Consider the following 26,490-nt stretch of genomic DNA (forward strand, 5'->3'; position numbering starts at 1 on the left):
GGGTCCATTAAACTAGACTCTAGTGATGTCATTGTGAACAGGACTGCATTATAAATTTTATTTGGCCTGTTGCACACAACTGAGCAGCCTATATTTCATGGTATAATGGAAGCAGCTCATAGACATGTAGATTTGATAAGAAAGGTTAGTCTAGGTCAGTGGTTCCCAAAGTGGGCAGTATCGCCCCCTTGGGGGCAGTAGGATTGCATAGGGGGGTGTTAAGAGGCAAAGGGGTGGCAGGGGGGCGCAAAGGGGCAGCAGGGGGCGCTCGAGGTGGTCTTTTCTGAGGCACGCCTCTCCAGAAGGTCTTGAAACCCAGGGACATTTTTATGGGGGAAGGTAGTTTGGTCCCAAGCCATATAGGGGGGAAATCCACACATGTATTAATACCGTTTAAGAAGAGTCCTTTTAACGGTGAATTGAAATGTTTCAAAAGCACCAAAATGCTAATGAAGAGACATACCCTGCTTGGTGTGCCCCACCACGCCGGCTGCAAAACAGGCATTCGCTCTCTTTTCCCTCCCTCCCTCGGCAAGCCTGCGGCGGCTGCTTCCCATTTAAAGGGTCCAACTGAGCTACAAAATAACATTGAGCTGAAGCCAAAGTTTAAGAAATCATACCAGGAGTTTTGGTTACAGAAGGAAATTTTCTGATCGCTATCCTGCACTATGGAGAGTGGTTCAGAAGCTCCTGGTTGCATTTCCAACATCATATTTGGTGGAATGTGGTTTTAGTGTGGTCTGCCTACTTCTCTCCAAGCAAAGAAATCGACTCCAGATTACTAAACGTGATTTAAGTCTCATGTTAAGTGACTTTAAACCAGACATTGGGAAACTGGTATCACTTCATCAAGCCCATCCATCACATTACGAATTTACAAAATAGTGAGGTACTCTACCCTATTTACTAAATGTGATATCTAATATTCTTGCTAAGTGGCTATCAGACTTTGAAAACTTGAAAGATGATGTCACTGGATCAAGTCCATCAATTATGTTTAATTGAATAAACTAAAAAATGTAATTGGATTTTGAATAAATATTCAATTAATTGTTACTGTTTTGAATGTTATTGTTATTATCTTCTTTAGTGGGTCGTTGAAAACTGCTATTCTGAATAATGATTTTTATAGTGTAGGGTAGGGGGCACTGGGCATGAGTTTGTGGAACCAAGGGGGCGTTTACCTGAAAAAGTTTGGGAACCACTGGTCTACGTAAAACCTTCATGGTGAAACTTGTAGGTTAAGCATGGCGTTTGGGAAGACTTGCTGACAGAGGAAACATGAATAATTTGTGCTACTCTTGGATGGCCAACAGTCGGGTAAAATTGTCTAAATTTGATTCAAGAGTTGTCTACCCCACCCCCCAAAAATGCTATCTTCTGCTATAAACTCATGGCCTACCAGCATAGTGTAGGAGTATTACACCAAGTCCTCTGCTCTTCTTCTTCTTCACACATACATGCCCGGTAAAGGGTGTGTGTGTGTGTGTATAGATCAAGTCCACATCATTTAGGCTTTTACTTAATTTTCTTTGTGACTTTGTATTATATGCTTAAGAGCCCTATTTTTGAATAGGGACATAGGATTTTCCTACTCAAGTTTAGATCCCAGTTGAAATGCTAATTCAACCCTGACTTAAATGCATAGTAGATAAATAGCTCTTAACCTCTCTTCATTCTCAGGTGTGTTTAAAGTGATTAATATTAATAATTAGTATGAGTATTTATGATGAAAACATTTTCAACTAGTATTTTAAAATTACTTGCATTGACTTTTAACTGCAGAAGGTAGGAAATGTACTGATCGGATTGTAAGGAAGTCTCAAGTTGTCTTTATTGTCATGGTTTTTCAGAATTGCCTGTTTGCTTTATGTTCTCAATTTATGTTGTTACTCTCTATATTGTAAACTACTTAAAATGCTTCAAAATCCTAGAGCTTTAATTGTTCAGTAACTTGACAAGGAAATTGGTATTAGTATACTAAAATGGCAAATAACTTTTTTTTTTTTTAGTGCATCTCCTGAACTCCTGCACACTTTTTTTTGACAATATCAATCTGTTATTAGGATTGAACAAACCCCTTTGAAGTCCTAACTGGAAATGAAACTATGATTTCCAAATTACTCCAGTTTAACATAAATCTAGATTTTACTGGTATTTCATCCCAAAATTCTATGCTGGTGTACTTGGACCCCACAATATTAACTTAAATTCCTCATTGGGCTATCAGGAGAAGAAAATGGAAGAGGAACAAAAACCTTAAATGCATAGATAAAATACTCAGCTCATAGTAAATCATGAAAATTGTCCAATGTATCCCAGTAGCCTATAGGTTTGTTTTTCTCCCAAACAACATTACAAATAGGCACTGGGTCATGAGGTTAAAACAACAGAATGCAGCTGAGATTGAAGTTAACCTTCTTAAATGCAGGACAATCAGATGGTCCAGCTTACCCTATTTATTATTATTATTATTATTATTATTATTTATATAGCACCATCAATGTACATGGTGCTGTACAGAGTAAAACAGTAAATAGCAAGACCCTGCCGCATAGGCTTACATTCTAATAAAATCATAATAAAACAATAAGGAGGGGAAGAGAAAGCAGGCACAGGGTAGGGTAAACAGGCACTGGGTAGGGTAAAACTAACAGTATAAAGTCAGAACAAAATCAAGATTTAAAAGCTTTAGGAAAAAGAAAAGTTTTTAGCTGAGCTTTAAAAGCTGCGGTTGAACTTGTAGTTCTCAAATGTTCCGGAAGAGCATTCCAGGCATAAGGGGCAGCAGAAGAAAATGGATGAAGCCGAGCAAGGGAAGTAGAGACCCTTGGGCAGGCAAGAAACATGGCATCAGAGGAGCGAAGAGCACGAGCGGGGCAATAGTGTGAGATGAGAGAGGAGAGATAGGAAGGAGCTAGACAGTGAAAAGCTTTGTAGGTCAACAGGAGAAGTTTATATTGGATTCTGAAGTGAATTGGAAGCCAATGAAGAGATTTCAGAAGTGGTTACATGGTCAGAGCAGCGAGCCAAGAAGATGATCTTAGCAGCAGAGTGGTGAACAGAAACCAACGGACTGATGTGAGAAGAAGGAAGGCCAGTGAGAAGAAGGTTGCAGTAGTCCAACCGAGAAATAACCAATGCATGAACAAGAGTCTTGGCAGAAGAGACAGACAAAAATGATCAAATCCTGCCAATATTATGCAGGAAAAAACGACAAGATTTAGCTACTGCCTCAATATGAGGAATAAAGGAGAGCGAGGAATCAAATATAAAGCCAAGACTACGAGCTTCCTTGACTGGAGTAAGTGTAACATCATTGACAGTAAGAGAGTTTCAAACGACAATGAAGCAACCAAGCTGAGATATCTGAAAGACATGCCGAGATACGATCGTGAACATCAGGAGAAAGATCCGGAGATGAAAGATATAATTGTGTATCATCAGCATACAGGTGATATTGGAGGCCATGAGATTGAATAAGATTACCCAAGGGCAACATGTATAAAGAAAACAACAGCGGACCAAGCACCAAGCCTTGCGGAACCCCTACTGAAAGGGGAAAAGAAGAAGACGAGCTGCCATAAGCCAACACGCTGAAAGAGCGACCCGCTAGATAGGAGGCAAACTAGTTATAGACAGAGCCACAAAATCCAAGGTCATGAAGGGAATCTAAAAGAAGATCATGATCAACCGTGTCAAAGGCTGCAGTTAGATCAAGGAGATTAAGAACGGAATAAATGCCTTTAGAATTGGCAATAAGATCATTGGTAATCTTAGTAAGGGCTGTTTCAGTGGAATGCAAAGGACGGAATCCAGATTGAAAAGGATCCAGAGCAGAGTTACTAGAAAGAAAATCAAGACAACGAGAGTAGACCACACGCTCCAGGATCTTTGAAACAAATGGCAACAAAGAGACAGGTCGGTAGTTAGACAGAGAAAGCACATCAAGAGTAGATTTCTTGAGAATAGGAGAAACTGTAGCATGTTTAAAAGCAGAAGGATATGAACCAGAGGACAGAGAAAAATTAATAATATGAAGCAAGAAAGGGAGGATAGCAGGGATAAGATTAATAAAGATGCGAGAAGGAATCGGATCACGAGAACAAGTGGAAGGCTTCGAAGAGCGCAGTATTGTAGACAGTTCATCAGCTGAGACCGAAGGAAACGCAGAGAAATTTGCAGGAGGAACTGACAGATGAGGAACAGGAACTGGAAGAGGAGCAGAGCTGTCCAGATCAGAGCGAATAGTTTGGATTTTAGCATTGAAAAAAGAGGCAAAGTTATTGGCAGACAGAGAGGCGGGGAGAGATGGTGGATTAGGTGGATTAGGTGGATTTCTTTTAGGAGTGAGTTTAGCAAAGAGGAAAGTGAAGGGCTGTAGCAGGGAGGCAGGTTTCAATAATATGTTTTAAGGTGACAAAGCAAGGAATAGATGGCAGTTCAGTTTAGTGCTTCCTAGCTTGTGCAGATTAATACTTGCATCCTGATCCTGTATATTTTTATTTGAATGCAAAAGCTACTAAGATCAATTAAGCTTACTCCCAAGTGAGTGCACATAGGGTTACAACTGTGCAGTCAAAGCCTATATAAAGTTCATCAGAACTTAATACAAGCAAGTTCAGTGTAACTGAATCTAAAATCACAGATTGTATATTTTATAAAAGTTCATTTACTGAAATAATTCTCAGTAGTCCTTATACTAGCCTTATTATTCTCAGTCCTCAGACAGTGAGCAAAAGGGTGAAGCTGATGCCTAGTGAGTTCATATTTGGAGCAGAAAGGGCTCCAAAAGTAATACTGTAGCAAAGGTTTGAATTAGGGGGAGGGTCCACCAGTGGGAGTGACTTGCAATCTTCTACTTACTGACAAACATGTCTTGCTTGAGTGTTTGCATTTTTCAGTTGGGATGGAGTGAGGCAACGGACAGGAAGAGGCATGGGTGGCAGAAGCAAGGAGGTGGGAATTGGTGGCAGAAAAAATAACAAATTAAGAGGAGGGGGGAAGAGGGTCAAGAAGAAAGAGAATCCCAATTGGGGGGGGGGGGAGGGGGAAAAGAATCCCAGCCAAACAGGGTGGAGCAAGAAAAAAAAGTTAACAAAGGGGATGGGGCAAGAAAAAATCCAAAAAATAAATGATTGCGGAACAAATGTGGCCTTGAGTAACCCCTGTATGCTCACAGACTCTGATTTAGTATATAATGCACCATAAAATCTAGTCTACCCTACCCTATTGTGAACTAGGGATATCCAGTTCTCAGTTCAGTCTCAAAACCACTACAGTATACTAGTTTCCTAATGCTATCTTATCTCTAACACAAATTTGGCTGTCTGATTCCTGATGCATTAAAAATGATTCTGCAAGAGGATCAGAGCAAAACTTGTGCCTATTCTAGCAACTGTCCTGCCTCCTAATGGAAGCTCATCCTCATGCTTTGAAAACCATCACCCTGGAAAAACTACTATAGGACAAAAAGCATTTCTGAAAGTTATCATACCCTTGTTGGTTGTTTTGAAAGTAGTACAAAATAGGACAAATCAAAGGACCATCAAAACACTTATATTGTATAAGCACAAAGAGTACAAGAATTAATGTCAAGTGGTGATGATCAGTAGATCATTGAACATCTGTGCATCAGGTGTGAATAAATATACTTAATATACAAACAATCATATAAACAAGAATGCAACACACATATACACAACATAGTAATTAATCAGTAATAATTGTGCATCAGATGTGAGTATTCAGTATACAAGCAACCATATAATCAAGTATGTTTCATCCATATCAGATTCCCAGCATAGCTCTTACATTTTTGTTTCTGTTCTTTTTCTGTGTAATAGACCAATTATCTTTATTTTGTTTGTCTGCTATGGATGGCAGCCAAGCTTGGTTCTCCCAATTTCTATGTTCTGAAATCTTCAAACGTAGGTGGCAAAAATGCTTCAATGAAATTAAATGCCAAGGCTGTGGTCTTCAAGAGGAATAATCTCCCAAAATTATTCAAAGCAATATGCATTTGCAGACAAAAGGTCGTAAGTCTGAAAAAAGAGATTCATGGCTGTGGCACATTTTTTGAATGAATCAAGTTCCTGCTGTTCACAGAAAGCTTACACGTCTGCCACTTTTGTCTGTTTAATGCTCTGTAGCTTTCTTCACAGAAATAACAGCATGTCAGCACATTATTGGCTTAGTCCATGATAGTTTGAATGATTATAAAGCCTCTAGTGGCATTAATTTGAGTTTAGTTTGAGCTGATAGATGACAGCATGATTTAGACATGTCAGTTTCTTTTCATATTGATTTATTATAGACTGATCATTCCTAAACATAGTAGTTTGTGTTGTTGATCTTTGTTGCTTTCACTACACCGTGTATAATTTAAAAGAAATCTCAATCTCTCTCCTTACTCACTTTTTTCCTAAGCTGAAAGGCATCTAACTTCATAATCTTTCTTCTTAGGGGATTTGCTCCAGCACCTTGATCATTTTAGTTGCCCTTTTCTGCACATTTTCCCCAGCTGTACAATATCCTTTTTAAGGTAAAGTGACAAAAACTGTACACAGTGATCACACCATAGATTTTATATATTAATATAAAATATTAATATTTTCAAATCCTTTCCTAATGATTGCCAACATGTAGATGGGATTGGAGGGATGGGAATTGACTCTTAAAAACCAAAATTGTTGCATCTTATTAGATGCTTGTATGATATTAAAACAGTGAATAGTCATGTGGCACCGTAAACACAAGCACAGTTTTATTACCCCTCTGGAAGTCAAAATGTAATTATTTCCAATTGCCTGTGCATTGTATACATTGTGTTCCAGAATCAGGTGTTTGTTGTATCAAGTACATATTGTAGTTTGGTGTGCTTCCAGACCCCACCTCCACCTTTTAGATTATCTTAGTAGATCTTACTAGGTAGACTGTTGCCTAGGCAGCTCATGCCATATTTAATTCACACTTTTGTTTTTTTGCTGCTTCCAGCTATTTTGGCTGCTGTTCGGTAATGTATAACTATTTCTGTGAGCTAAACTCTTTTAATCATAAACTGAGTTGGGTTGTTAAACATTCAGTGTTGTGTCTACATCCTTGAATATGAAGGGGTTGGAGGCTGGCGAGAAGCATAGTTGCATTCTAACAGAGGAACTTTTTTATAGACAATTTGGGCAAAATCAATGAGCAGTATCAGGCAATTGCATAACCCTATGCACTTTACTGGTCCTTCGACCCCCAATTTCCACTTTTAATGTCACTGTGCTCTCGGTTTCTGGCATTTTTGCTGCCAATGCTGATTCAAAACCCTGTGAATCTATCCTGGAATAGTGGCAGCTTCTGCCCTTTCATTCCTCTCTCCTACTGACCCATATAGGCAGTCCGTTCATATTTAAATATTTATGTGGGTGCTTATCTTAAGCAAAGTAAGTGAGGATGACAAAGAATAAATTCAGCAAAGTTTTTAGGAAGGTGTAGGGCAGAAATTTTCTTAACATATTGCCAACACGGCTCCAGTTTTTCAAGTGATGGTTCAATATTAAAACGTTTCTTTAGTTATATCCACACACATGATAATTCAGGCTTGTTTTAAAACTAACTTTTCAGTATCTGTTTGCTGAACAGCTCTGTTAAAACTTAACTGAAGTTGTTGAGCTTCAATAACTTTATTGCAGTATGTGGCTTGCCGTAAATAAGGCAATCTAGAAGATGCTTCATTTAAAAAAGGGCATGTTACCCAAGCATTTCTGAAAGGGCTGGCAAAAGTTCTTCATCTAAACTGTTGAGCCCATTTGTGTTGTCTGTTTTGGTAATGGTAGCTGTGCAATACTTCCAATTGCTGCTACTTCATCCAACAAACCTTTAGTATCACATGAGAGCCACAAGGAAAATGTAAATGCTACAAGGACAGAGGGTTTTCTGAGGGTAGCTCCAGAGTAGCAGTAAGTTACCAGAAATATGTGGGATAGGCTTTAATAGACAAGACAACAATGTTGTTCTTTTAAAAATGTTACCATGCCTTTCTGGTGGAAAGACACTCCCATGCAGCTAACAATATTAATAAAAAATATTAATTGCAGCACATGCAAGCCCCATTATCATTAAACTGAAGGGGGGAGAGGCATGAAACTGATAGTAGAACATAGTAGCATGGGCAGCAGAAAAATCAGTCAACCAAAGTTTTCTCTGAAGGCCCCAGAAGGCAAGCAGTAGATGGGGCTGGAGGGCATTCCACAGCTGTGGTCCCACAACCCGAATGCCCCTATCGTAGGTGCCCATCTACTGCACTCCAGACAGTCGGGTTGGGGGATATGGAGGAAAGCCTTAGATATTATTTGGAGAGTGCACATATTCATGTACAAGGGGAGACAAGTTTTGAAATATCCTGGCTCCAGATTCTAAAGATCAAAGCCAGCATTTTAAACTGGACCCAGAAACAAATTGGTATCCAATGTTGGAACAAAATGGCAGTGATATGCTCCAATGGACAAGTTTATATTAGTATTCTGGCAGCCATATTTTGAATCAATTGAAATTTCCAAATACACTTGGAAGGCAGACCCATTTAGAGCGTGTTACAGTAGTCCAATGCACGTGTTAATAGGACATGAATTTCTGTAGTCAGGTCTGTTTCTTTAATGAGAGCTGGAAAATCAGCTCAACCTGGAAAAAGGCACTTCTAGCCACTGATGCCACCTGTGAGTCCAGAAAAACACTCTGTAAGCACAGTTCTTTAGAAGAAGGTGCAATCCCATCCAAAGCAGGCTTTGCACACAATCCCAGCCTGGCAAAGCTCCCAATCAGAGGTTTTTCTGTTTTACCGGGATTAGGTTTCAGTTTGTTTGCCCACATTCAGTCTATTGCTGACCTCAGACACTGATTCACAACTTTCATTGCTGTCCTAGAAAGTGATGGGAAAGGAAGAGCTGGGCATATCAGCATATGGATGGCACTGCAACTCATGGGATGACATCATAGCAGAGTTATGTCAATATGATGAGAGGCAGTGTTGATCTGTGGTACCTGTAACCCAACGGCCATGGCATGGAGCAGCAGTCTCCTAGCACTGTGATCTGATAGTGACTGGAGCCATCAAATTATTTAACTGTACTTATTTATTAAACTTCTGCATCATCCAACTGGCAGATGCCCTTGATGCAGTTTACAATAAAAAATCCCAGAAAGCAAAGATAAAATAGTAGCCAAAACAATCAAATATGGAGCCCTCCAGATTCATTCCATAAATGTACTCTAGAAGGATACCACAGTCAATGTTATCAAATGCTACTGCCAGTGGTATCAAAAGGTCCATTGAGAATTGTGAGGGACACATTTCTCCCTGGTCATCCACTAGGATGACCCAAGTCTTCTTCATTTCATAAACCTGATTGCTATGACCAGGAGAAACTGAATTAGTGCAGCCTTTACAGGCATGCAGTTTTTAAAACCATACAGTTTATATTTCATAGTGGCCTTATTCTATGTGAGATTAAACTGCATCAGGTGGTAAACAGGTACTTGTTTATCCCCCATGCAATTCAGTCTAACCAAACTGATGCCATTTAATGTAATTAAATTAATGCCTTCTGCTGAACCACAACTAGCATTGGCAGTTGCACAGGTTTATTAGAAAAAGTTTCCTGTAAGGCAATACCTTCTATTGGGATCAACTAAAATATCATAAAATAGTGAGCAAGTTTTTGAGTTCTCCAAGACTCTTCACCAGGCAAGATGTTAAACAGGATGGAAGCGAGGTAGAGGAGAAAAGCTTGGAATGGTGTAATTGCTTCCCAAATCTTGAGGTTTGTTATAAATTTGAGCTGGAATGCAGAAGGACCTTTGCTGGTATAATTTCATTACCCTCAAAAGGCTAGACAGACTGTAAGATGCATCCATGACTTTTGGAACAAAAATGGGTGTTCTTCCATTTTTGAGAATATTGTCTAGTAGTTCATTGGTTTAGTCTCAAGTCTTAATTGGAATCTCCAGGTCCCTTGGGGGCAGAGAACTAGCAGAATCTTTATATTAGCAAAACTGGAGCTTAATTTTTAGATAGTAAACCAAAACATTGTCTGTCAAAGATGGATGCAGTTAGAACTCCAGCTGGCCATGTTGTGTTGGATGCTTTTCAGCTTGTGCAACCCTAAGGCCTTCTACCTCCTCTTTAGAGCTTGTTCTGTCCTGGCTTATTAAGGATGCAATCCTAGGTGGATTGCCAGCAGCCTCTGAACTTTGAGGCTGCCAAGTATCCAATGCAGGGCCGGAGGAAAGCTGAGGTGATCTTTGCGTCTGAGCTCCAGCTGCCCTGCATTTCTGCTAGATAGGCGTTTTTGTCCATCTAACTACGGCATCTTGGAGCGGGAGGGAAGGTGCTTGGGGTAGACGCAGGATTCCCGCCCCCAGTAGCCCCCCCTTTTCCCCATCTGTGCACTCCATTTTCCAAGTGCAGAGAGGTAGTCAACACGGTTCTCTCTGTGCCGGCTGTGTGGGAGAGGGGGAAGGGTCGAGGAGCACGGTTTTCTGGCTCTGTGGTCAGAGCCCTGTCTCCCACCTTGGAAGTAGGAAACTGAACTATCCTATACTTCCCCCCCCCACACACACACACAGAGATGCTGTGGGGGCATTGGATTGCTCTGTCAATCTGCCAGGTCTGGGCTGGCTCTGTGGACTTAGGAAGTGGTAAATGTTTCCTTGAGAAGGAAGTATAGTGCCAGCTGCCTTAAAGTCTGTGAGGTCTGTCTGTCTGTCTGTCTGTCTGTCTGTCTGTCTGTCTGTCTATCTATCTATCTATCTATCTATCTATCTACCTATCTATCTATCTACCTATCTATCTATGAACCTACAGTTCTAGATGAATACCACCCTGTATTCATTGCACTATTCCTGAGCAAGGACCTAGAGAATGTGATGGCATCCCTACTCCAGGCAGACTTCAATGATACTGATTATTTTGATCCATTCCAATCTGGGTTTTAGTCTGGTTATGGTATGGAAACCGCCTCAGCGTCCTGGTATATGCCAGGGAAAGGATTGGGGGCAGGGGAACAATATTGTTGGTGTTCCTGGACCTCTCAGTATCTTTTCATACCATCAGGTATTGGTCATCTGACTTTGATTGGCTGTGTGGCTTAGTATTAGGCTGGCTCTGGTATTTCCTGGCATGGCATACTCAGCCAGTGGTTCCATAAGGCTTTTGTTCTACTTTATGGCTGTTCGCCTATGACAAGGTTCAAAATCTACATGGAACTACTGGGAGAAGTCATCTAGAGGTTTGCACTAAAGTGTCATTGGTATGCTGATAACACAGCTCTACCTCATGTTTCTACCTGAAAGTCATGTAGCGGTCCTTATCTCTCAGTCAGTTGTATTAGCAGAAATGTATGCTGTTTGTTTTGCTTAAATTTTATATAAAATAAGAGAAAAAGTGAAAGTCTGAGTTACCTGCATAGGATTATAGTTTATAACAACTGTCGTTCCACCCTCCCTTCTCTGTTTCCAGAGGCATAGGACTTACCTCTGAATATGGCTTACATCAAGATTTAGTTTCCGTTCCCCTCTCCTCCTTCAACTGTTCTGTCTGTCAAGCACAAAGGCAGCAGATGCCTTTGCCACTTCTCTGGCTACATAAACATCATCTGATCTTTTGTCTCACAAAATGGTTTTGTGAGACAAAATAAACCCTGTTGCAAAGTGTTGTGGCATGTACCAGTGCACAACCAGGCAGAAGCTCAACAGGCAGAGTTCCATCTCTCCCATCCCTTAGATAGAAAAGGTGGAATATAGATCTATATCTCCCATGTCACTTTTGGTGCTCAGAATCCCGCTGAAATAGAGATTTAGAAATGATACCTGGTTTCCCCTCAGAATAGACACAATGTCATAGGAATTAACTTAAACGTTTTATTTGAATATACTGCAAAACAGTGGAGGCCTTGAACCTTTTGACTATAGTCAGCCATCTTAACAGTAACAGCAGACAGCACAAGGGGTTCTTATTCCCACGCTGCCTTTGAGATGCAGATGGCCTCTCATATGAATATTAACTCTTCTTTTACTAGAGTCTGTTTCATGCACTTTACCAGAAATCTTTACAAGTATTAATACTGGCACAATACAAATACAATAGCCCTGCAGTATTTCAAAAATTACCAAAGGATTCTGAAACATACATACACACATACATAATTTGCTGGATATATGTATGTAAATGAATAGATGTATCCCTCTATGTTCAGAAAGTCTTACTTCTTAGTAAGCCTGCGCAGGATTCCAGCATTCCCTTTCCCATCGTATCTCCTCTTCATCTGTGATCTATCAATCAATAAGAGCTATTCCCTCGGCCTTCAAAAACTAATCAATTTATTCTGCCAAAAGCATTTATCAACTGTAGCCCACTTCAACAGATGCATGGAGTATTATGGAGTATTTCAGATTTATATACAGTCCATATGGTAGTGGGGAAGGGGGAAGAATTGTAAACAGTGAGGTCAGTAGAAAATTAATGTAAAGTTGCAGAAAGTAGCAATTACATTATTAATAGGTCATTCATAGTGCAGTTGTTACTGATAACATAGACATCCTGGCACCAGGTAAGCCATTTAACATAGTTTATTCAGTTTAGAAGAAAAATTACCAGCAGATTATTATACCTTTCAGGATACCATCTGTTTTTCTTTATCTACTTTTGCCTTTGTCTTCTGGGTGAAAAAAACAATATTGCTGTGTACGGATTCTCTTTCTCACCCCAAAATCTCAAATCAGCTTTGTTTCCCTAGGAGTTAATGCTACATCGTAGCAAACCTCATACTGTATGTGCCACAAAAGTAATCAGCACACAAAAGACTTAATTGTCTTTTTCACAAGTAGAGTCATTTCTGGGAACTTTCCCTCATGACTATGTGCAGGCTGCTTCAGCACAATTGGGAAGGTGGAACTTTAAGCTGTTTCATTCCTTATAACTGTAGTCCTAGACATACAAAAGTGAAAGACTTGCAGTTTCTTTGTCTGGAGACTGGATCTCTTGATTATTTTTGATACTGACATTTTCTCATTAGAGGTAATGGTGACAGGTGTTCATAGGAGGCAATATAGATATCCAGGTATAAAATGCATATCTTAAATCAAACCAGAAACCTGTTTGTGTGGCCTGAAAAGACTCTAAATAACCATTTAAAATTTTTACTCATGTCTCAGACATTCATCAACACTGTGGGAAATTTACCCTGGCTTTCAATTTGCCCTTAGAGCCATCACAAGGGCCTTGTTCTTAATTACAAAGTCATCTGTGACCTTGCCTCTTATCTTATCTGTCTGCTCTTATATCCCTACACGTATCTGCCTGTAACATTTTCTCATCCAGCCCCACAGCCCTCCAAAGGTCTCCGGCTCTCTCACACAGGTCTCCTCTTTCTCGCTCACTGATCATATGCTTTCCAGAACCCTCTGTGACGTCACTTCTCTTCTTTCCTCCAAATCCCTCATTAAACCCACTTTTCTCTGAAAAGTGTTGGACACCCCCACACACACATCTAGTCCATATACTCTACTTCTGGGGTGGGCAATGTTTTTACCAATGAGGGCCACATGTAGGTAAGTGGTGGGCCAAGAACAACATGCTGATGATAGAAGGGTCTGGACTGGTGGTAGATTAAACGCTGGTCTCCTTGGGCAAGGAAAGTTTTCATTTCCTTGCTTGGAGAAGAGAGGGGGCTGCTATAGCCCACCCTACCCCATGGTTTATCTCCCAAGCATCTTATTCTTGAGGGGGAAATTGTGGAGTACACTGGGCTACAGCAGCAAAAGTTACAGGCTTCATAAAAATTTGGCAGCGGAAGGAATTTGGCGGTAGGGGGGAGCATCAAGGCTCCGGTGGGCTACATAGGATCCCCCAACTGAGACCTACATGTGGGCTGTGGTTTTCCCACATGTGCTGGACTGTATCTAAGCTTAAGTTAGATGTACTGAAATAATTCTTTATCCCTGCTTCCAATTTCCTCCCTCCATGTTTTGATATCTAGATTGTAATCTCCTTCTGGCAGGGATCTGTTCTCTCATTCTTTGGAAAACATCCTGTATGTGGATGACAAGGAGTGGTCCACGTGGTCGAACAGCCCACCATGGTTTATTTAATCCATGACCTGTTCTAGGGTTATGCGAAAATTGTTTAACCCTCGCACAACCCCCACTGCCTGGTTGTTCAACGTGACAAGCCATGGCCCTGCAGTGAGTATTCAAATCCTGCTGGCACAGTGGGCTATTTTGAACATGTGAACTGTTTCTATGAGCCTGTTCGCACATCATGACAGCCCATCATGGCTTCATTTACCAACAGGGGCTGTTGCATTGTGGCTCGTGCCATTTTTACATGGCGCCTGTGGGTGCCCACCTTGCTGCGGCTTGTCATGTCATGCAAACCCAGGTAACAGGAGTTGTTTGAGGGTTAGATAACCCTAAAAGAAGCCATGGGTTATTTTAGAGTTGACCCTCAAACAACCCCTGCCGTCTGAGTTTGCTTGACATGGCAAGCTGAGCACCTGTGACACCATGCAAAAATGGGCCCTGCAGATGCCTAGCATAATGCTAGAGCCCCCATGGATAAATTAAGCCAGGTTTGTTGGAGCCACGGTGGGTTGTCGTGCCATGTGAACCAGGTCAATATATAAATACATAATGATAATTTTTAATTTCCTAATGCAGAATCTGCCATGAGAATCATGATACCCTATAAAACGTATAGGGTCATTTTGGTTGATTTATTGGTCCTTAAGTGATCGAACATTCTTTTGAAGAGGAACTGCTGCCTTCTCCTTGGTTAGACAGATTTATGTCCTCTGATATTTTTTTAAAATGTAGCATTAAAAATGAAGCAGTGTCATTTACCTGAATCTCCATAGAGTTTGAAAAAAGTTGAGTAAAAGTCTAACTCTGTTCTTATGAAAACATGTTTACAAATAACGTTGTTCCTTCCATTCCCACCTGGACAACTTCTGGAAGGAAGTTTTATTGCTTTCTCCCCCCTGCCAAACCCTGCCCTGCTCCAACAACCCTTCTTAAAAAGCTGGTGGAACTCTGGTACTTCTACAGGCTACATTTAATAATTAAGCACAGTTCATTCTTGCTTTGTAATCGGTTTTGAAATTCAAAAGGAGAAATGGAAAGTGCTCATCTGGCAGCTTACTGTCAACCCTACCTTTCCCCTACATGGATTGCACAAGTAATTAGTAGGACTGCAATCTCTGCTAGATAACTTGAAAAATACTATTTTTCTTCTCTGCCAGAAAAACAGGCTTGAGCATTGCCTTGCCTTGTCTACTTTCAACCCCACTGGTATTGGCAAAGTATTACCAAATGTTTAGCAGTAAGTTACACTTTATCAATGTGTAACTTTTATGTTTTTCCTCTAGCTTGGTGTTTTAAATGAGATAGTAACCCATGTAAAGCTAAACACATTCCAAAGAACCTATTTAGTTAAAAATCTACTATAATACAAAGAATCCCACCAAAAGGGTTGCATACACATACATTGAGGTTTCCTGCCCTCATTTCCTCATTGTGCTTCAGAACATCTTGAAGTTCCCCTAATTTTGGGGGGTGGCTTTTCTCACAATATGGGTGGTCTAGTTATGGAAAAGAGATGTGTAGAAGACTCACTGTGTACATAGTGAAGTGTTCACTATATGACCCTATGCATATGGACACTAGGGAGGAGGTTCTCATGAAGCAGGTCTCCTTCATTTTGGAGTGACAAAGTGATGCTGAAGCCACATTCTCCAACATTCAGGTGACTGAGGTTTTTGGTACACTGGCCACATGTTTGCCACCTTTTTACCTCCCAACCAGTAAGGCTATAACCAATTTTTATCCTGTGCTTTGTTCTCTTCATTGATTTATAAGAATACGATGTGTATTTTAATCCTAAACATGTTTACTTGAAAGTGAAAGTCTTTTGATCTTGGTGGAACTCACTTTTAAGTTAACTATGCTTAGGAACTGCAGTCCAGGGCAGTGCTCTCTGTGTTCTTTGATTCTCCAGTTGTCTCTCATTGGTACTTCTGGGTTCTGTACCAACTTTTGTAATAGACTGATGTTTTCCAGACTTTGTAAGCCTCAAAGAAATTGATAGCAACGAAATTTATCTCCTTGTATGGTTTTAATTCAACTGGCAGAGGAATGGGGGGAGATCCCTGCACATATTGTGGTATGTCAAGGTTACATCATGCGATGCAAATTAGAATTTTCCTTGAAAGTGTCTATATATTAGCTTAGTGAAGAAGCTTCCTACTTAGGATAAATTGATTCACACTGGCGCAATGTCATGTAATAATGTGGCAGATAGTTACAGCAGGTCATATAGTGTTGTTTAGTCTGTAATCCCTTGTCCTGTCAGCCCCCAACTACATTGCTTCCCATCCAGACCCAATTTTAAATCACAATATCCTCCAAATACATAGCTATTACAACTAAAATATTGTTTATGTTAATATCTATATTGAGGAGAAATATAAAATGTTAGCATATTTGGAAGAAATTCAGAATTTCTGTAAATATAATCTGAGTTTAACTATGTCTGTGATGTGAGCACGTGCTCTTCCTCGATGTGCATTTCTTTCTTTGTGAGTTTATTAACAATATTAGATCAGTATTTGTGTGGATATTATGCAAGGTTGAAGAGTGCAATGAATACATGATGGCAATTCTGTGGAATTTATCACAGTCTGGGGCTCCCCTTGATCTCCCTGCAATTGTAACAATTAAAGAAAAGGCCACCAAGGGGCAGCAAACTGAGCTACACAGAGAAAGATTCCTCATTTGGGAAAGTAATTTCCATAGCCTCAAACAGAAATGTGAGGATTCAAGGAAGTGAAATGGGGGAAAGGACAGGACCTGCCTTGCTTTGTTTTTATGACTCTTACGATTTTCTGAATTTGTGAAACATCCATTCATGGGTACATTCATTCCTCTCAAAGATGAGCATAGGAAGCTATTGCATTTGTAACACTTATATGGAATGAAATACTCTTATGTCTGTGAGAATTCTTCCTTCTCCTGATTATTTTAAGGATCAGGATATAAATAATGTGTTATTTGAATTGAGGTTGAGTGTCCAAGAGAGAGCTCTATCAGCCCTGATAGTTAGCGTAGCCAAAATTGCTGTTATTGCCCATCATTCTAAAATGTTAAAAACTAGTTTTTGCTTCTAAATGGGAAGATCTAAATGTTTTGGACTTCTTTGTTATCCTTATACATATTTTCAACATTTTCCCTGGACTAAGAAACCAGCTTGCTTAATAATGATTTTTGGGCAGTGGAGGTAGAAATGACCAAATCATATATGCATTCCACAGTTGTGCTGAGGAACATATTAGGGCAACAATTAAGAAATAAGTCTGTTATGTGTTTGTTTTTAAGAAAGTAGAAATGAACCCCCAAATGCCCGGCAGGGCCAGCCATACCATGAGGCAGAGGTAGGCAGCTGCCTTGGGCAGTAGGTGCTTGAGGGTTCCCTTCCCAGTCATTCCCATTCTCCCTCAGTGGCAGCAATGTTTGCTTATTAATGGGTTGTCTGTCTTGCCTACATGTCACAGATGGCAGCACTGAGGAAGGCCCTCAGCGAGCAGGCAGAGAGGTATCAAACTGAGGCCTCACACTCCAACAGACATCATGCATTTATTGCTCTGCTCATGCGATGCACACTGGCCCACTGGTTCTGCATTGCAGCATTTGTTTGAATGCTCAGTGAGCAAGCAGCAGTGAGTTGTGGAAGGAAAGAGCTGTGTGTGCTACTTGGCCTGTTCTGCACCCCATCAGCTAGCTTACTGTCCTTACTTGTAGTGAGGGATGATGTCCTATCATCAGGGTTGAAGGAAGAGTCAGTTGCCAGTCTGGTCAGTTTCTGTAAGTGGAATGGGTGGGTGGGAGCGTCATCTTGTCCATCAGGCAGCAAAATCCCTTGGGCCAGCTCTCATTCAAAGTGTTTGGAATAGTTCAGACACCCATTAGCACTAATTAATTGCTGGCACAAGTAAAGCAAGGAGCCAAATGCATCTGGTTGCATTAAAGCAAATATTGCCCAAATAGAGAACACCTCTTGTAGAAATTGCTCTACACGTTAATTGATTTATATGTTAACAGCAATTTGAAAAGTCCTAACTGCATCTCTCTTTTCCCCTCTTAACTTTAGAAAGGCAACTCAGATGCAACATGAAGTTAGCGTTTCCTTTGCATACCACATGTTGATATTTGTACCAGGCGACTTGAAGCTGTTCTGCACCACCCTGCAAAACTGGTTTCTGCTGTGCTTTAGACAGGATGAGCAAGCCAAAGAGGGGCTTCCTGTTCTGCAAAAAAAGTGATAACTGTCCTGTTCAAAGCGAATTTTAAGACTACATGCAAGTGTTCTGACGAAATGAAAGAAGTTGTGCACTGGTCACCTAAGGAGGTGGCAGATTGGTTGCTGGAGAATGCTGTGCCAGAATACTGTGAACCATTGGAACATTTCACTGGGCAGGACTTGATCAATCTAATGAAGGAGGATTTTGAGAAGCCCCCTTTGTCGCGTGTGTCTTCAGACAATGGTCAACGACTGCTGTACATGATAGAGACTTTAAAAATGGAGCACCACATCGAGGCACACAAAAATGGGCATGCCAACGGCCACTTGATCATCAGTACGGAGGCCCCTACCAGTGAAAATGGTTTCAGCAACAAAACAAAACCGAACGGGATGCCAAATGGCTTCAGGAAGGAAATGATACAAATCCCCATGCCAGAGCCAGAACGATCCCAGTATCCCATGGAATGGGGGAAGACGCTTCTGTCTTTCCTTTATGCGCTTTGTTGTTTCATCTTGACAACAGTGACAATCTCAGTTGTCCATGAAAGAGTGCCTCCTAAGGAGGTGGAGCCACCCCTACCAGATGCTTTTTTTGATCATTTTAGCCGGGTGCAATGGGCCTTTCGTATCTGTGAAATTAATGGTTTGATCCTTGTAGGACTCTGGTTCATTCAGTGGCTGCTCTTAAAATACAAGTAAGTAAATTTATCTCTTGACAATGTTTAAGTCAGTTTTCACTGTTAGTTCCTTTTATTTTTATAGATTAATTTCTTTTACCGTATGTTGATTTTAAAATACCATTTTAAATATCAATGCTCTCCACCATGGCTTGTCAAACTGTTAAAATGTGCATCAAAAGATTTGTAAAATAGCAAAGAGCTGTTGTATGGTGTACCACAAGGCACCATCCTATCCTCAATGCTGTTTAACATCTACATGAAACTGCTGGGAGAGATCATTAGCATATCAGTATATATATATTTCTCTATGCCTTTGATAACAGCGTCAGCTAAGGATAGTGTGTCTCCTCTGAATGAATGTATGGAGGCAGTAATGGGCTGTATGAGGAAAAACAAACTGAAGCTGAATCTAGAGAAGATGGAGGTGCTTACTGTCAAGGGCCCTAACCTGGGTTTGGAGGTGTGTCAACCAGTTCTGGATGGAGTTACACTTCCCCTGAAAAACTGCGTTTGCAGCTTGGGGGTGCTCCTGAATCCATCGCTCCAAATGACAGCCAAGATAGATGCAATGGCCAGGAGTGCCTACTATCAGCTTCAGCTATTATGCTATCTGTGTCCTTTCCTAGAGTTGGAAGACCTAAAGACAGTAGTGCATGCGCTGGTAACCTCGAGGCTTGACTTCGGCAATATGCTGTAAAAAGGGCTGCCATTGTACCTAGTTCGGAAACTTCCGCTAATTCAAAATGCGGCAGCCAGGTTGGTCACTGGTATATCTAGGGGTGACCATGTTATACCAATATTAAATCACTCCACTGGCTGCCAGTTAGTTTCCAGGCAAAGTACAAAGTGTTGGTCATTACCTTTAAAGCCCTCCATGGTTTGGCTTTAGTTAGTTTTATGCATTTGATTGATATTGTATTGTTGTACTAATGTTGTTCCCCGCCTCGATCCAAAGGGAGAGGCGGGTAAGTTGTTGTTGTTGTTGTTGTTGTTGTTGTTATTATTATTATTATTGCAGTATCCAATGGTGTCTGCACACTAGGAAGCTAACTCTTCCTGAAGCAACCAAAAATGAGCCTTCTGTGAGCTCTGCTGACCTGCCCAGTGCCTCATTCTGGAAACGAGCATTTGTACTCATTTCCAGGGTTGCTTTAGGAAATGCTAGCTTTCTGTTGAGCTAGCAGTTGTTCCTGCGGTCATAACAGAATGAGCGAAGGCGCAACAATAGTATTGAATACTGCCGTTTGTATGAAATCTATTTGTGAAATATTTTTTTCCAGAATTGCATCGTTACTTGGTCATGGTAAGATTTAAACTTAGCTTACAAGTAGTTATTTAGGAGGAGGTTGCCTACCAACTCATCTCACTTTCACTGGTAAAGCTGAAGAGCAGTTTTGTTTGGAAAATATGAGTGTTTTACAAGGGAAATTTTCCATTTATTTCATAAAATATCCTGGTTACAAATAACTGTGTTACTAAAAAATAGCTAAAAATCCCATTCTGCTGGGTGCTCCTGAAGTAGCTCTTCAGATCCTTATATTACATTATATTATATTCTTGATGTTCATTGTGAGTTGTATCCAATGTTTGTTCTACTTAGAGTAGATGTATTGAAATGAAAAGTTAGACTAACATTGGATGCAACCTTGTGTGAGTACCCATAGATTTCAGTGGATCTACTCTTAAATATAATGCAACTTCTTTGGATCCAACTTGTCCTTGCAGATTATTCTTTTCAGTTATCAAGAAATTAAAAAAAAAACAATTTAGCATATTCTACAGCTTTAATGTACTAATTATTAGGAATTTTAGGGGAATGATTTATAACAACGTTTTGCTACCAATAGTTGTGTGCTTAAGCTGGAATCTGTCTTCTAAGAGTGTAAAGAAAAGAAAGATATTTTTCTTAATAATGTTTCCTAATGTATTATATAAAGATATTAGGGTAAAATTTTAAAAAAACTTGAAGAAAAGAGATTTAAGATTTCTTGAACTTTCAAACTAGAAAGCATAGATATTAAGAGGGCTAGAAAGAAGTTATACCACTTATTGGCCAGCTACCCTTAAGTCTGTCTTTAACGAATAAGAGCAGCGCTTATCAATCGTACAATGGGCAGTATCCAATGCTGCTGTGTGATAATGCTATTGTCGTTGCACTAGCATTAGTAACCTCTATAGCAATGCCAATAGTATATGCTGGTGCAATGGTTTTCCTGGAAAACCCATTGTGCCAGCAAACTCTATTGACGTTACGCTAGAGGCTGTTTACACTGCCACTGCATCAGTGGTATAATTGGAGCTGCAGCACTGGATACACTCCAATATACTTTTATTTTCTTCTATAAAGTGAATGGCTTCCATTAAATTCTGTCAGAGAGAGTAAAGGCTCTGTAAAGGTGGTGGGGGAACCACTGAGATGACTGATAAAGATAGTGTCGGAGATAGGGAGCAGATTTTGTTGCCATATTGCCAAAAATATTGCATTCAAAGAAGTCCTAACAAAATAAATACACCTGTCATATGACGGGCTTTTTCACTAGTATACAAATACCGTGAAGAATCTGGCATTCTGTTATTATATTTGCTGCTGATATTGTCCTCTTGAATTTCCTGGTCTGTTCTGCCTCCAATTAAATATTAATGTATTACTTAAATGAAACAAAAAAGGATAATATATTTTCCTAGAACATATAGATGGCATCTAGAGCAACACTCATTTTATCTTGAAGCATTTCAATTGACACCTCCCCCTTTCCCTTTTCCCCCCTCTCCAGGTCTATTATTGGCAGAAGATTTTTTTGTATAGTTGGCACACTGTACTTGTATCGGTGTATTACAATGTATGTAACTACACTTCCAGTACCTGGCATGCATTTCAACTGCTCTCCAAAGGTATATTTTTTCTTTGCTGTCATTATCTAACATCTTTTTCTCTCTTCCCCACCCCAAAATTCTTCTGTATTTGGAACAGTTTAGTCAGACTGACTTATGAATTGCTTGCCAAGAGGAATTGTCAAGAATTCTTTTGCAGCTAATCAGTATCGCTTGTTGCTCAACCTTAGTGTTACCTAATGAACAGGTTCTGTCAGAATTTAGTTCAATGTCTCCAGTGTACTCCGCTCCAGTGGATGACCTGAAAGAGAATGGTATTTTGGCTTTCGGCTTAAAAGCTATACTGGAATCAGTCCCATATCCCTTACAGCCTCCCTAACAGGTAGTCACTGCTTTCAAAGTTGACCACAACCAACATGTATGGCATGTTGTCTGTCCCAATAGTGTAGATCAGCGGTGTTGAACATCTTTCAACCCAAGGGCCAGTTTCAGTTTTGGAGAAGCTCTCTAGGATCACATTCCAGTGGTGGGGCAGGCCAGAAACCAATGCAGGGCGGAGTCAAAGCATGGAAAGTACCTGCATATTGTAGGTTAAAATGCTGACTGGCAGTAACTAAGTCGTAGAAGAAGCATTCAACCTTTTAGACTGGGGAGAAAGTGCACAAAATCTTGGGAAACAACTGAACAATTAGCCAGAGGGAAAGGGGGTGTGGCTATCTGGGGAACTCCGGAGGGCCAGACTGAGACCCCGAGTGGGCTGGATTTGAAATTAATGGAACCAACAGATATTTTGCCATGATTCATCATTTAAACAGCTGCTAACAGCTCCAGTAAGCTCAACAGGGCTATCTCCCCTCTGTTGATGCATAGATGTAGATGTGACCAGGGCCATTATAGTGCTTTATGTATGGCCAAAACATGAATTAGGAAGATAGAAAAAAATATCCCTGCTCCCACAGACATTTACCACTAATTGCCCTGTGGAAAGAGGAGAGCAAGGGAGTCAGTCACAGAGTTGAAAGCTTACTCCAGCTGAACTGTCCACCATCCCATCCAGGGCCATCTACCACCAACTGCTCTGTGGGAAGGATTCCAGGAGAATGAGGGAGGGAGGCAAAGGTGATCTCAGAGCCTTTTCCACCCATTCAGACTGTCTCCTCTTCCCCCATTCGCTGAGTCATCTGTCACCAATTGTCCTGTGTATGTTGATTTGTAATTTGTTGTGATTTCAAAAAAAAAAAAAATTCACTGAATTTTAGAAGGATTTGTATCCTGAAAAGTGGGACATAAATAATTTGAATATGTAATCATAAAGTATGTAATTCAGGAAGAAAGGGAGTTTTGCTATAGCTGTCTAATCACCTTCCCTAGAAAAAATGTGAAAGACTTCCTAGTAATTGATAGAGTTGTTTGTGACAATCAGGTTGGATTGTTACTTCCCTATCCTGCAGTGCAGCACTTTGGAGCCTTACTTAGTCATCCCCTGCTGATTTTTTATAAAGCAGGACAGACAAGGATCTAAAGTAGTTGACTGTACAAGCAAGCATGACAAAGCATTATTATTGCCATCTCTGGCATCGACTCTGTTCTGGATGTGGAATCCTTGACGCTTCAGACCCAAGGAACGTCATAGCTGTCACTTTGATAGAAGGAGCCTCAACAATCCTTTTGCCACCCAAAATCTTTGCTGAATGATAGTGATTAGACAGAATGGTGGCAAAGCAAAATACTCTCCACCACCATCATCACAGGATATTTTCTCAAGCAGTCTATGCAATGTCCAGTCAGTATTTTGTGAATCTTGTTTGCCTTTCTAGTCATCTCCATGTTTCCAATATCTCAGCTAATTAAGAGCAGCATTGGATAAGGGAAGGAGATGTTTAAGAGTTATGGTGGCAATAATTCCAGTGGCTATGCAGGCTTCAACTGGATATTTTATTTTGACAAGTTTAATTAAGACTTGGGTGAAATAATTTGAAGTCACAGTATTTGTAGGGGAACGTCTCTCCCATTGTTGCTAATGGTTTCTTGTCTATATTCCAGCACTTGTGTATTATAGAAGGCCAAGTGCTAGATGGAAGATAGAACACCTGTTCTTCTAGGATGAGTTCTACATCTTTTCGCATTATTCCACAGTATGCTGCCAGTGCTTATAACACATTCTGAATTATGTCTGTATGGCCATTAGGGGAACAGCAATAATTACTGTACGCTAGACAAATTTTCTCCTCAGTAGTGAATATTGTTGAACATCATGACTCTCCTCCTCCTGCAAGAAAATCAGGTTTTAAAGTTTAACCATTTCTTAAATGTTTTAATTTTGTTATATCTGAGGGTTTTGTGTGTGCTGTAAGATATCTTTGTAGACATGACTATATCACAGAGCTGAGCTGCTTACAGCCTGCAGGCTCCTGTTCATTATCTAGCTTTTGTGGTTATAGAGGAAAGGTTTTTGTTTTGTTTTGTTTTGTATGTTATTGCAGTGAGAATAGTAATATCAGAAGCCAAAACAAATTCCAAATGCACTGTGAAGGGCAATCTCATGTTTGTTAATCTAGAGTTATAATGTTTAGTAGATTTATGGATTTTGGAAGTTAACAGTGTCAAAACTTGTCCTCATGTCAGATTTCTGAAAATCTCAATTGATAATTGGGGAGTTGCACTGCATTGCACCTTCCTTTGCAATCCTTTGCAAAATGTTGCATCATATTTTGTAACTCTGACTTATTATATAACTGTTCTGTCCATATGCAAGCAAACCTCATTGTAGCCTCTGCAGTTCATAATTTCATAATCTTGTAATGTCAGAACTGAGACAAAACTGCATGTATGAATGAGAAAATGATCTACTAAACCTGGCCTGAAAATTACTTGAGATTTAGGCTAGCTTCTATTACTCTCACTGCTCATGCCTTGAGTGAATAGTGTCCAAAAAGGATAATATGCATTTCAGCCTGTTGTTATCAACCAATAAGGTTCTGTAATGAGGATCTCCAAATGATGGGGTCATCTGCCAGTAATCTGCCTTCTAAGCAGGTTACTTGCTTCTCTGATTATATTTGTAATTATTTCAATAAAAAATCATGAGTAAGGTGGTATTATTTAGGTTGATAACCTTTTTCAGAATGCAAAGTATTGGGGATCTTATGATAGAGATCTATTTAGGATGGTTTATGTGTGTGTGTTTAAAAGAAAATTGCTATCTATTCACTGATTGCTATGATGTATTCAGGGTAATGGAATCTTAGTATCTAATAAGATTTTCTCTTGCAGTGCCATATTCTGAATGTAATCTCAACTGTCTTTCATATGATAATTCTAAACTATGTGCACCTTAATATTAAATAATGTGTTGATTTCTCTTCCCTCCCTTTCCTTCCCTTCCCTTTCCTTTCCCTCAGCTCTTTGGAGACTGGGAATCGCACATGAGGAGGATAATGAAGCTGCTTGCTGGAGGCGGGCTCTCTATCACAGGAGCACATGATATGTGTGGTGACTATCTGTACAGTGGTCACACTGTTATGTTAACGCTTTCGTACTTATTTATCAAAGAGTGTAAGTTTGACGTTTCTTAATATGAGACTAAACAATGTACGTTAGTTATTGTGAGACCACATTGTAAAATGATGCCTTCCTGCCTGTCCTTTTCACCTTGAGTTTATTTTTCTTAGAAAGTACATCGTAGGATAGAAACATCCAACAATTAAAGAATTATCTACAGTCAACAACCATTTTTTGTTCTTTTACAAGAACATGCAATATATTTTAACTCTTTTCTCCAATCCACATATATTATTTCCCCATTCTGCATTCATTCTATCATTTTTACCAAATTGTTAGTACAGCTACTTGGCAACAGCAATGTAGCACAGCGCAGATGGGAAGAAGAAAGAGCACATCTCATCTTAATCATTTTTATTTACTGGGATTGGGCTGTAGTCCTCTAATGTATTTTCCAAGGAAACATTTTGACTAAAATCAAGTGAAGTGTTGAAATGTATGAGTTAAACTGGCCTGGTATGGTTTGTTCCCATCTTCAGCAAGATTCATACAAAAACTCATTTACAACTGTAGCAACTGACATTGGAAGGGTAAGGGAGAAAACGTAGTAACGCAGCAGCTTTGCTTTGTTTTGTCATGATGTGCCTTAATGACCTTGATTCAGTGTAACTTCAACATAATCAGTTTGTAAACCAGTTGCTGAATTGATTGATCAAACTGATCAATCAGCCAATCAATCAATACTTCTAACACTTGTAATTTATTGTAACACAGTCCAACTAGTGTCCCTCCACTGCCAGAAGGCATTCATCAGTAGTACTGGGAGTGGGCAAATCCTCATACCTGTGCCCCCTTCCCAAATCGACTCCAGAGAGTTAGGGGACTGCAGGGGCAGGGGGAATCACCCCGCTCTTTTTTTTTTTAACCAACGAAAGCCTTTGGTCGGCAGAGAGACTCCGCAAAAACCAATCTCTTCTTCAAATGGAAACTTTATTATTATTATTATTATTTATTTATTTATTTGTATCCCGCCTTTTGCCCAATGCTGGGCCTCAAGGCGGCCTTACAAAGTTCAAAACATACGTTGGGGGGGGGGAACAAAACCATAAACGTTTAAAATACACAACAAAATTATAAGAT

At 40.0% G+C, this 26,490-nt stretch overlaps 1 protein-coding gene across 5 annotated transcripts in view; it reads left to right on the forward strand.

The window, feature by feature from the left end:
- Nucleotides 1–26,490, forward strand: part of SGMS1 (sphingomyelin synthase 1) — a 94,587-nt gene that overhangs the window by 63,127 nt on the left and 4,970 nt on the right. For all 5 annotated transcript variants that reach the window (XM_063132930.1, XM_063132933.1, XM_063132931.1 and 2 more), the window contains 3 exons: nucleotides 18,185–19,032; nucleotides 21,792–21,909; nucleotides 25,251–25,404. In XM_063132930.1, the coding sequence (XP_062989000.1) occupies nucleotides 18,410–19,032; nucleotides 21,792–21,909; nucleotides 25,251–25,404 (895 nt within the window). In that variant the 5' untranslated portion in view covers nucleotides 18,185–18,409. The remainder of the gene's footprint in view (nucleotides 1–18,184; nucleotides 19,033–21,791; nucleotides 21,910–25,250; nucleotides 25,405–26,490) is intronic.

The sequence above is a fragment of the Elgaria multicarinata genome, chromosome 8, assembly GCF_023053635.1.
Source record: "Elgaria multicarinata webbii isolate HBS135686 ecotype San Diego chromosome 8, rElgMul1.1.pri, whole genome shotgun sequence".
NCBI lineage: Eukaryota > Metazoa > Chordata > Lepidosauria > Squamata > Anguidae > Elgaria > Elgaria multicarinata.